General features: G+C 50.7%; 1 protein-coding gene across 2 annotated transcripts in view; it reads left to right on the top strand.

Moving 5' to 3' along the window:
- Window positions 1-12,649, top strand: part of NFKBIZ (NFKB inhibitor zeta) — a 542,353-nt gene that overhangs the window by 275,673 nt on the left and 254,031 nt on the right. For both annotated transcript variants that reach the window (XM_078657808.1, XM_078657809.1), the window contains exon 8: window positions 3,631-3,694. In XM_078657808.1, the coding sequence (XP_078513934.1) occupies window positions 3,631-3,694 (64 nt within the window). The remainder of the gene's footprint in view (window positions 1-3,630; window positions 3,695-12,649) is intronic.

Raw genomic sequence — 12,649 nt, 5'->3', positions numbered from 1 at the left:
CATCTTTCCACACTATCTCTGTGGGGACTTGAACATCACCACAACACCCTATCTCTGTGGGGGCTTAACATAACTATAATGACATACTGTCTCTGTGGGAACTTGAATATTTCTATAATTAAACACAACCTCTGTGTGTACTTGAACGTCATTACTTTCTTACTCTCTGTATTGAGAGTTAAGCTTTGACTTTATACACTATTTCAGTGGGGACTTAAACACAATCATCTTCACACACTATCACTGTGGGGACTTGAACATCACTATAACACACTACCTTTGTGGGGACTTGAACTCACTATATTAATAAAGTATATTTGTGGGGACTTGAACATCACTATAATAATATACCATCTCTTTGGGGACTTGAGCATTACTGTATATTCCCACAAACTCTGTTTGGGCTTAAATGTCATTAGCGTCACAGTTTCTGTATGGGGATTTAAGGGTTGTCTTTACACACTATTTCAGTGGAGATTTGGATGCAATCATCTTCCCATACGGTCTCTGTGGGGACTTGAACATCACTATGATAACAAATATCTCCGTGGGGACATGAGCATCACTATAATAACATACTATCTTTGCGGAGACTTGAACATCACTATAATAACACACCATCTCTGTGGGGACCTGAGCGTTCCTATAATTACACGCAGCCTTTGTGTGGACTTGGACATCACTAGCTTCACACTCTCTATAATGGGATTTAAGATTTCATTCTACTTGTGTGGGGACTTGAACACAATCCTCTTCACATCTCTGTGGGGACTTGGACATCAATATAATAACACACTATCTTTGTGGGGACTTGAATAACACTATAATAACATGCTATCTTTGTGGGGACTTGAACACACTATATTAACACAGTATCTTTGTGGGGACCCAAACATCACTATAACAACATGCCAGCTCTGTTTGGACTGGAGCGTTCCTGTGATTACAAACAACCTCTGTTTGGACTTGAACATCATTAGCTTCACACCTTCTGTATGGGTTTATAAGATTTGTCTTTACACATTATTTCAGTGGAGTCTTTAATACAATCATCATCCCACACTCACTGTGGGGACTTGAACATGACTATGACCCAATATCTCCGTGAGACATGAGCATCACTATAATAACACACTATCTTTGTGAGGACTTGCAAATTCCTGAAATTACACACAAGCTGTGTTTGGACTTGAACAGCATCAGTTTCTCATTCTCTGTATCGGGCTTTAAGCTTTGTCTTTCCACACTCATTCAGTAGAGACTTGAATACAATCCTCTTTATGCACTAACTCCGGGGACTTGACAATTCCAAAAATCTCACACTCTCTGTTGGAATTTGGACATGATTACATTCACACACTATCTCTGTGAGAACTCCTATAATCCAATGCCTTTTGTATGGTGACTTGAAAAAAAATATCTTCATATTCTACCTTTGTGGTAACTTTCATCACGGCTGAAGACACTATTTCTATACTGACCCTTGTGCTACTGTGATCACATACCACCTCTATTGACGTTATCACACACCATCTCAATGCAGTGATGTCATACCATCTCTGTGGGCATTATCCAACACTACTGCTATGCAGTCATTAATATTGCATGAATCTCTAGTGTGGTGTGGTCTAATAGCTATTTTGACAAAAAAATGTAAGCAGCTAATCAAGCTCTGGGCTCCACTTGACCATATTCATTGGTTCCATATGTGAATGTAATCATGTGTTAGGTCCCTTATTTCCTCTGATTTTAAGCACTAATAAATAGGTTAAGTACAGTTTTAAGTGCCGTTCTGTCATCATGATATATTTTATGACACATTAACATAACCTGCCTTTTGTGTATACCCCTAGTATATATGTAGCAATTCATATATGATTAAATTATGTTTGTGTATATTAATAAAATAAACATTTAGCCATAAGCCTTTGACTGTATTCAATCACAAATGGTGTTATGGACTAGGTCCTCACAAGGATGGTAACACGTGTTCAAGTTCCCATAAGGATGGTTCTGTGCACGTGATTAAATAACACTATATTTGCAGGATCCTGATTTTTTTCTTGATATTTCCGTTCGCGAAATGTTTAAAACTGATGGCCTGCTAAATTCTGCTCCTGTGTTGAAAGTTTCGTGGTGATTTGTTGAGCGGGGCAGAGAAAAGGACGGGGTGTCAAAACGCTTTTGTCCATGTTAATTTCTATAAGAAACGGTTGATGCAGCTGCAGCCTGAACCGCTGAACGGAATTACATCAAATTTGGCAATAAGTTAGCTCTTGGTCTAGAGTGGAATTTTTTGTTAAATAGTGTAAATCCGTTCAGTAGTTCCTGACAGCATTTTTGGGTTTTTAACATTGCGCAAATCTGGCAGAAAATTAAAAAAAATCAGGAGCGGGAGACCACCTCTCCACAATTCCACTGTGTGGGGCTTACTGGAGATAATAGGTAGGCTAGTTGGCCCCCATGGACCCCCAGCAACATAGGGGACTTCAATCCCCATTCAGGAGCGCATTTGGAGGGTGGTGGGCAAAGGGGGCATGGCCTGCTATCAGCACTTATGAATCTTGCTGTGTGGGACTTAGTGGAGGTAATAGGAGGGATAGTTGGCCCCGTCCTTGGGGGCCAATAACCCCTCCTTTTGCCTCCAGTAAGCCCCACACAGTGGGATTGCTAAGAGGTCTTAGGAGGCCATGCCCCCCCTTTCTCCACCACTCTGCACATGCACTTCCTGACACACTACTGGTTGGGGGTTGGGGGATAGAGTCCACTCCTGAAGGACTTTAAGGGCCAGGAAGCTCTCCTGGTACCTCCTGTAAGTCCTACGCAGCAGAATTACTGGGTGCTGGTTGGAGGCCTAGCCCCCTTTCTCCACCACTCTGCAAACACAACTAGTATTTAAACAAGCTTTTGCAATGCAATAGGTCTCCCATTTGCGAGAGTTGGAGCTATTGGCGTTAATGTAAATGTTTTTTACTAATGCTTGACCCTTGTTCTTTTGGTCAAGTCTGAATTCTTTGTGACACAGCTGCTGAGGACTAGGCTGAGGGTTTATTTTGAAATAACCTACATGGACCTGATAGACTGTAACATGTGAGGTCACTTTCCTACAAGAATGTATTTTGATTTATTTAGTATTCTAATTCTGTGACAGTCACCAAATATTCTCCACCAGTCTAGAATTCCTCAGAAAGCCTGGTCCTGACCTAAACACAATGCAATCTACTGATTTCCTACAGTTTACCACTAGAATGATTATCCATAGGGTCCTGATCACTATTGGAACAGTGTACTTGTTTGAGAACATTGCAATCACATTGTTTTAAATAGTTGTTGCCCAGGGCTGTGCCTCCCTCTAATCTTGTAGCTGATGTTACTGCAAGTGACACAGCAGTGACATAGCTCTTTTTCACACCAGTGCCCATGTGAAAAGCAAGGCTTTACTGTCTTTCTAATTTGTCTGTCATACAAGTATAGCCCGCATAGGTCTACTTTACATTGTGGTTCTTAGAAGACTTGGTTTTAACTTTTTATGTCACTTGTTTTAAAAATAGCATAATATTACAATTGTGACTTACTTTGTTGCATGCTGCTTTAGAGTAACTGACTGATAAGTATAACTATTTTTTTCAGGTAATCCAGAAGGGAGTTATTGGAAGCAACCAGTATGTGGATGCAGAAGCAACAAATTATGATGGTAATTAGAGATCAGCTCTATTCTAAGTTGTGTGTCTCCATCATGTGTCCTATCAGTTGCCAACTCTCTCCTGAACTGGTCCATAACTAAGAAAGGGAACATTCATTTAAAGTACGAATTAAGAGCAATGCAAATCTAATTTGTAGTATTGGCCCTTTCCAGGCACACTCCTACGTGGGCTGCATTACAATTTGCTGATTGGCGATTAGAAACTAATAATCTTCATCGCATAAATAGAGCTAGTGTGTCCACTTGTATAGTTATATCTTCAATTATTAGCTTAATACATGTTCTTTAAGGCCGTTCCTGGTTGAGGTTTTGGTGAAATAAGGGCTTTTGTCATGCACCTTCTGGGAAGACGTAGTAATTTCTTAGTGGACAGGGCTACATCCTTGGGCTGTACTGTAATTTTCATTGGATTTATATAGGTCTTACTACCCCATGCAAGGAGGCAAAATGCTTACGGTGAGTAGCAATCTACTCCGGAACCCAAGAATTTGTATAGCGCGCTACTCACCCGGAGGGTCTCAAGGCGCTTTGGGGGGTGGGGGGGGTGTCCGCTACTGCTCGAACAGCCAGGTCTTGAGTTGCTTCCTGAAGGAGAGGTGGTCTTGGGTAAGACGGAGGTGGATGGGGAGGGAGTTCCAGGTCTTGGCTGCCAGGTAGGAGAAGGATCTTCCTCCCATGGTGGCTATTCGGATGCGTGGGACAGCGGCGAGGGCGTGGCTGGTCGATCGAAGTTGGCGGGTGGGAGTGTAGAAGGTCAGGTGGTTGTTGTGGTACCTGGGGCCCAGGTCGTGGAGGGCTTTGTGTGCATGGGTGAGGAGGCGGAACGTGATTCTTTTGCTGACTGGGAGCCAGTGCAGGTCTTTCAGGTGTCCAGAGATGTGGCTGTGGCGGGGGATGTCCAGGATGAGTCGTGCGGAGGCGTTCTGAATGCGTTGGAGTCTTTTCTGCAGTTTGGCTGTGGTTCTGGTGTAGAGGGTGTTTCCGTAGTCCAGTTGGCTGGTGACAAGTGCCTGGGTGACAGTCTTCCTGGTTTCGGTGGGGATCCAACGGAAGATCTTTTGGAGCATGCGTAGGATGTTGAAACATGAAGACGAGACGGCGTTGACTTGTCTGGTCATCGACAGGGAGGAGTCCAGGACGAAGCCTAGGTTGCGTGCGTGGTCCGTTGGTTTGGGTGCGCTGCCTAGAGTCGGGGGCCACCAGGAGTTGTCCCAGGCAGATGGTGATGGTCCAAGGATGAGGACTTCCGTCTTGTCTGAGTTCAGTTTCAAACGGCTGTTCTTCATCCACTCGGCTACTTCTTTCATTCCTTCGTGCAGGTTGGTTCTGGCGGGGTCATTGGTGAGGGAGAGGATCAGCTGGGTGTCGTCGGCGTAGGATATGATGTTGAGGTTGTGTTGGCGTGCGATGGCTGCGAGTGGGCTCATGTACACGTTGAAGAGGGTGGGGCTGAGTAATGATCCTTGTGGTACGCCGCAGATGACTTCGATGGCCTCTGATCTGAACGGGGGAGGCGGACTCTCTGGGTCCTTCCGGCGAGGAACAAAATGATCCACTCCAGTGCCTTCTCTTGGATTCCGACGTTGCTGAGGCGTTGTACTAGGGTGCGGTGGCAGACAGTATCGAACGCTGCGGAGAGGTCCAGGAGGATGAGGGCCGCTGTTTCCCCGTTGTCGAGCAGGGTTCGGATGTCGTCGGTGGCTGCGATGAGGGCAGTCTCGGTGCTGTGATTGGCTCGGAAGCCGGACTGTGAGTGGTCGAGGGATCCGTTCATCTCGAGGAAGGCGGCCAGCTGTTTCTCGATGACTTTGGCAGGAAACGGAAGAAGCGAGATGGGGCGGTAGTTCTTGAGGTCGTGGGGTCTGCTGATGGTTTCTTCAGGAGGGCGCTGAGTTCGGCGTGTTTCCAGCTCTCCAGGAAGGTGGCGGTGTTGAAGGAGCAGTTGATGATGTCCCGGAGTTGAGGCGCGATGACGGAGGCGGCCTTGTTGAAGACTTGGTGGGGGCATGGGCCGGTCGGTGATCCGGAGTGGATTGTGTACATTGTGCGGATGGTGTCTTCAGTGCTGGCCAGGGTCCAGTCGCGGAGGGTGGTGGTGGGGGGCGTCGGTTCTGTGGTGGGGTACGCGGTCTGTTCGCCGAAGCTGTTGTGTATGTCTGCGATCTTGCTGTGGAAGAACGTGGCGAGTGAGTCGCCGAGGTCTTGTGAGGGAGTGATGTCGTTGTTTCCGGCGCTGGGGTTGGAAAGCTCTTTGACGATGCTGAAGAGCTCCTTGCTGTTGTGTGCGTTGTTGTCTAGTCGTTCCTTGAATGCTGTCTTCTTGGTGGTGTGGATCAGCTGGTGGTGTTTGCGGGTGGCGTGCTTGAGGGCGGTCATGTTGTCTGTGGTCAGGTTCTTTCGCCATGCATTCTCGAGGGTATGGCAGTTCTTCTTGGAGTTCTTGAGGTCCTCGTTGAACCACGGGGCTTTCTTGCTTCCGGGCCTGCTGGGATGGGTTTTCAGGGGTGCGAGGTCGTCAGCGCAGTTGGTGATCCACTGTGCGAGGTTGAGGGCTGCTTGGTTGGGGGTCAGTTGATCTGGCGGGAGGGTTCTGATTCAGTGATGTGGTGAGCTGGTTGGTGGTGATCTTGCTCCAGTTCCTGCGGGGGGCCTGTTGCAGGATGCGGTGGGTAGTGGTCTTTCTGAAGCTGAAGTGGACGCAGCTGTGGTCTGTCCAGTGGAGTCCGGTGGAATGGCTGAAGGAGATGTGCTTGCTGGAGGAGAAGATTGGGTCAAGCGTGTGTCCGGCGTAGTGGGTGGGGGTGTTTACCAGTTGCTTGAGTCCGAGGTTGGCGAGTTTGTCCAGAAGGGTGGTGGTGGTGGTGGTGGTGGTGTTGTCGTTCTCCAGGTGGAAGTTGAGGTCCCCTAGGAGAATGTAGTCAGCGGAGGGGAGGGCGTGTGGGCTGATGAAGTCTGCGATGTCTTCGCTGAATTGTGTGCGGGGTCCTGGGCGTCTGTAGATGAGGGTTCCTCGGAGAGTAGTCTTGGGGTCGGTGTGTATCTGGAAGTGGAGATGTTCGGCGGCTGTGTGGGTGTCTTCGAAGTTGGTCGTGATGCGGATGGTGTTCTTGTGGACGATGGCGATGCCTCCTCCAGTCTGGTTGGCGCGGTCTCTCCGGGTTATCTTGTATCCGTCTGGGATGGCTATGGCGATGTCGGGTGCTGAGGAGGCGTTCATCCAGGTCTCCGTGAGGAAGGCGACGTCCAGAGATGTGGTGTCGAGCAGGTTCCATAGTTCCACGGCGTGTCTGTGGATGGATCGGGTGTTGAGCAGGATGCACTTCAGGTGGTTGCTGTTGGTGCTTGGCTTGGCGGGTGCGGGTGGGTTGCAGGTCTGGATGCAGGCGAACTTGCAGGAGTGGCAGGTGAAGGGTCCGTGGGTGCGTCCTGGGATGGCTTGGTGGCAGCCGGGGAGGCGTCCGGTGTTGAGTGCGCTGAGGGTGGCGGCGTCGTACGCCCGGTGGGTGGGATGGCATCTGCGAGTGCCAGGGGGTCTGGCGTTGGGCGCAGACGGGCTTGCCTTTGGCGCGCCTTCGGTGCACCATCGGCGCACGCCCTGCGCGTGAATGCTGCGCGCACGCGCGGATTCTGCCATAAGTGGAGAGTGGAGGGGGCGGAGCGAGGGAGGAGCAGTTGGGAGGCGGGAGCGGGGTGGCGAGTGGGGAGGGGAGCGGTGATGCTGGAGGGAGCGGGGGTGGGGCCGCGGGGGAGCAGCGGCAGGGAGCGGGGTGGGTCAGCGGTGGAGGCACAGGAGCGAGCAGGGGCACAGCAAAGGACAGATACGGCATAATAAAATCAGGGGCGCAGAGGACAGGCAAAACAGATATGGCACAATAATATCAGGGGCACAGAGGACAGATACGGCACGATAATATCAGGGGCACAGAGGACAGGCAAAACAGATACGGCACAATAATATCAGGGGCACAGAGGACGATGCTAAACAACAATTATGGCACAATACTTATCGGGGGCACAGAGGACGAACTGGCAGCGGCAGTGGCGGCGGATACCGGGACCCTCGGGGTGGGCCACGCGGCGGGAGGAGCGACCGACTCTGACCAGGTCACTCCAGTTACTTTGTTATGTATTAATACCAGCAGAAGTTAATATTAGATTACAGGGATAGGGATTTGAAGAGGAGACATTGTTATCTATGAAATGAGGTATCGGCCCATTGCAGAATTACAATAAAAAGGATTGAGGCTGACAATCAAGAGACTGACAGGAGACTGTTGTTTAATGAAACTACTGTTCTCAGAAATAGAAAGTATACAGAGGATGGAAACCAAGAAGAGAGGGAAGCCAAAGAAAGAAGAGGAATCAAGCGGGAGTAAATAAATGCAATTCTATGGCAGGACCGGAGGCTTCGGATTATGCCTTCTTCCTTCGCTTTATTGTACACAGAGCAGCAAGAAAAAACAGTAAATAACTACATTTCCCATGAACACTTTGGAAACAGAAAGAGTCTCAACAATAGTCCTTTGTTAGTCTCCGCACTCCGGCAGCTCCCATCATGCACCGCTGCTGCTACCTCTTTCTTCGCTGCTTAGCAGCAAGTTAAGTGTTTTTTTTATATCTCTCCTGGGTTTGGGGGCTGTGTTGATAGCATTTTTGGTTTATGACAAGCGATGACCTTTTTCTTTGCTACAGAGTCCCCTTGTGATCACAGGACGCTTTCCAGCGCTGCTCACGCGATCCTGTGCCCAGTGACAGCGCGGTGTGGTCCTTCCACCGCTAGGGGGAGAGCTTTCTTTTCTCTGGCCAGCGCGACTGAGGAACGCTTTTTTAATTTCAAATGTGTTTTATTGATTTTAAGAGCAAAAATAGGCATCACATTACGATGGAAAGGCATTAGGCATATTTGCGAGCGAGACAGACAGGCATGTCTTCTCTATAAATCGAACAGTAGGCGAAATACATATGCCGGAGCAGAGGTATGATGCCAAGGAAACGTATGATAGGCATTGTAAGAGAGCAAAATTGTAAGAACAGAAACCAGGAACCCATCCCCGCCCCAACCAACCCCTCCCCCCCCCCCCCCCCCACCCCAACCAGTGTGTCATGCGCGAGAAACAATCTCGGAAGCAATCAGGTAGTGGATATTGCGATAATACATGAAAACACGGAGGGTCATGCGTAGCTTCGGTAAGTCGTGGAATGCGGAGATATCTGGGGCATGTGATCTCGTTAAATTCTTTGGACAAGAGGGATAGCAACGGAAGCCAAACCTTCCGAAATGCAGCTGTGGTGTGTGTAAGTGTAGCCTGGATGCGTTCCATCCCCAAAGTGAACCAGAGTTTGTATAGCCATCCCGTGTGTGTGGGCCTGGTGGTCGAACCCCAGAGCGATAGGACATGTTGCGTAGCCGCTTGCATGGCGATCCCCATTTGGCGAACCAGGTAGATTGCAAGGGAAAAGTGAGTGCGTTAGGTAGGCCCAAGACGGTGTTGGCTGGAAATCTTGGCATTTCGGTGTCAAAGGTGGAGTCAATGTCGTCCAGGACCGCCTCCCAATAGCTCCGAACTTCACAGCAGTCCCAGAGGAGATGGGTCAAGGTGCCCCGTTCCCCACATCCCCTCCCGCACAATGCGCTACGGGTCGGGTTCCCCTTATGAAGCCGGGCCGGAGTGAGATGCCAATACATGGCCAGCTTCACTGCTGTTTCCCTGCCTGCAGTGTTGCTTGTGGTGTGTGAGGCCCTGTAGTGTATATATAGCTCCATTCTCTAGGTGTCAGTGCCCTGCCAAGTTCAGCCTCCCAACGTTTCTGACCCGCTGTTTTGCCTGGGGTGGTTGGGGGCGTGAGCATTTTGTAGATGTCCGAAATAAGATGTCTATCCGTGTCTTCTGTCACCAGCCATTTCTCAAAGACAGTCATCGGTCAACCCACTAGAGTGGCATAGACCGGGTTGGTGAGCCAGTGCCGGAGTTGGAAGTATTGGAAAAGGTGAGGATTTGTTATGTCGTAGCCCTGCCTGATGTCCGTGAGGGGAAGAAAGCACTGTAAATCGAAAAGGGCGCCGGCAGAACGGCAGTTGGTACCACGCCATTGCGAGAAGGCGTGGGGATCGTTGCCCGGCGGGAACTCCGGGTTGTCCAGGATGGGAGTAAGCGGGGAGGGGAAGGTTGTCAAACCTCTTTTAACAGCGACCGTGTCCCAAACCCGCATGATGCTGCGAGTGATAGGTGACTTCAGGAGGTATCGCGGCCGGTGCTGCCGGATGAGGAAAGGAACCCTCCAAAGGGGCGTCAGGGCCATCGCCCTGTCCTGGAACAGCCACCGCTTCTCGGATTCCGGCCTATGCCACTCCACCAAATAGCGGAGCTGAGAGGCCTGGAAATATTGCAAAAGGTTGGGGACTCCAAGACCCCCCTCATCCATGCTCCGGTATGTCAGCCGTTTATGTAAGCGCGACCGTTTCCCCTCCCAGATGAAATGATGGAAAGCGGCTTGTAGGTCTGCAAGGACGCCAGTGGGGGGCGTGACCGGGAGGGTTTGAAAGAGATATAAGATCTTAGGTAGAACTGACATCTTTACCGCTGCGACTCGCCCCAGTAGGGAGAGGGGCTGCTTGGACCAACGCGTGAAGTCAGTCCGGATCTGGGAAGTGAGGGTTTTGTAGTTAAGTGCTATTGTCGACTCCGTCGAGGAAGTGAGATTGCCACCCAGGTATGGGAGTTGTGTGGTGAACTGTAAGTCGCCCCCGTATGCGGAGGTAGACCTGCCAGAGTGAGCATTTTTGCCCAGAGGTAATATCAGGGATTTCCCCCTATTGATTCTGAAGCCTGAGACAGCACCAAAAGAGTCCAACTCTTACAAAAAAGCGGGTACAGAGCAGTCTGGATGGTCGAGAGCGGCTATTATGTCGTCGGCATAAAGGCCGACCGTGTGAGGTTCTCGACCGAAGGTAATGCCACGGATAGCAGGGTTATCCCGGATCTTCTGCGCCAGGGGCTCTATGTACAGGGCGAACAGGAGGGGGTAGAGGGGACAACCCTGTCTTGTGCCGCGCTGGATTTCAAACGGGTTTGATCGGAGGCCACCCAAGCGGACCCGAGCTTGGGGGCGGTGGTAACAGCAGGCGATCCAGGACTGAAAGCGGTCTCCCAGCCGAAAGCGTGTCAAGACTCGCTGTAAGTAGGTCCAGTCAACACGATCGAGCGCCTTTTCAGCGTCGATGGCCAACAGTGCAGAATCAGAGTCCTGGAAATGGGCCTTGTCTATCAGATGGAGTACCCGTTTGGTGTTACCGCTGCATTGGCGATTAGGAACAAAGCCCGACTGGTCAGACTCCAAGATCCCAGGCAGGCAGGGACCAAGACGTGCAGCCAAAATTCCGGTAAAGAGTTTCAGGTCCAGGTTGAGTAACGAAATAGGGCGGAAGGCGGAGCAGTGCGTACATTTCTTACCCGGTTTAGGCAGCACCACTATTTCGGCCATCAACATATCCGGGGGGATGGAGCTTGGGCCTTCAAAGGAGTTGAAAAGCCTGGTGAGGACAGGAGCTAGCAGCTGACTAAAGGTTTTGTAAAAAAACGGCCGAGAAGCCGTCCGGTCCCGGGGATTTAAGCGGGCGAAGGCAGGATATAGCGGCCAGCACCTCATCTAGACGGATGGGGGCGTCTAGAGCGTCCGCATTTGCCTGAGACAGCTCAGTGATCGCCGCCGAGCCCAAATAAGCATCGACCTCCTCGAGGGACACTGCGTCGGCCCCGTATAATGAGGCGTAGTAGGTCCGAAACGCCTCTGCAACCCGAGTCTCCTCAGTGAGGATTACGCCTGAGTCGTCTGTAAGGCCGGCGATTTTTGAACGTTGGGTTTTAGCTTTCAGGGCGCTAGCAAGTAAGCGGGCAGTTTTGTTACCCCCAACATAATACGTATGGCGGAGACGGAGCGCAGCGATTTCCGCCCTGTCAGTGTCTAGGCTGGCTAGCTGGGCCCTGGCTGCCTTAAATTGCCTCCAGACCCCCGGAGCGCAGGTGCGGCTATGAACCCTCTCCAGTTCAGAAACCCGAGCGGTGAGGTCGTCTCTCTTCGCCCTACGGACCTTGGCCTCTGCCGCGGCTATCGCGATGAGTTCACCGCGGGCCAGCGATTTCAGGGCTCCCCACAGAGCTGACACAGATGTCTCCGAAGTATCATTAATGGCTAAGTAGTCAACAATACATTTATGAAGCTGCTTGGTGACTTCCGGTCGCTGCAGGAGGGTTTCACGTAGTCCCCATGACCCATGGGGGCGGAGGGGTGCAGGGATCTTGAGTGATAGCTCTACCGCGTCGTGGTCCGAGAGGGCCGCAGGCACTATGCAAACATCGCCGAGGGTTGCAAGTAGCTCAGAGGAGCCCAAGTAAGGGTCTAACCTGGCATATGTGCGGTGCACATGGGAATAGAAGGTGAATTGCGTCGTGTTAGAGTGTTTGGTCCTCCAGAGGTCCACCAGGCCTCTCTCCCGTAACCATTCTGTTCCGGTGGCTGTGATAGCACCGGAGTCCCCATAGCGATGCCCTGACCTGTCTTTATTCATGTCCATAACCAAATTGAGGCTCCCCCCCCCCCCCCCCATGAGCAAGAGTGAATTAGAGGTTTGAAGTGACTCCGAAACTGCGCCTTTTCAGAAAGCCTCCTGTCCCGTATTTGGGGTGTAGATGGAACCTATCGTCAGGCGTTGGTCTCCTATTAGAAAGGTGTAAGCCAAGACCCTTTATTTCCCCCGCCTTGTCTCCCACCTTTCCCCGGAAGTGCCTAGATACTAGAACGGCCACCCCAGCCCTCTTCGTTGGGAGAGGAAAAGAACTGCTGGGGGAAGGCACGGGAGCGCATCCTGTGCCAGTCCTTGGGCAAAAGGTGAGTTTCTGTAATAAACAAATCTCGGCCCCTGAGTTCTCTAGGTATGAAATCACAGCC

This window comes from Lissotriton helveticus, chromosome 8 (assembly GCF_964261635.1).
Source record: "Lissotriton helveticus chromosome 8, aLisHel1.1, whole genome shotgun sequence".
In the NCBI taxonomy this organism is placed as follows: Eukaryota; Metazoa; Chordata; class Amphibia; order Caudata; family Salamandridae; genus Lissotriton; species Lissotriton helveticus.
The sequence above is the reverse complement of the archived record's forward strand: the minus strand, read 5'-3'. Positions and strand labels throughout refer to the sequence as shown.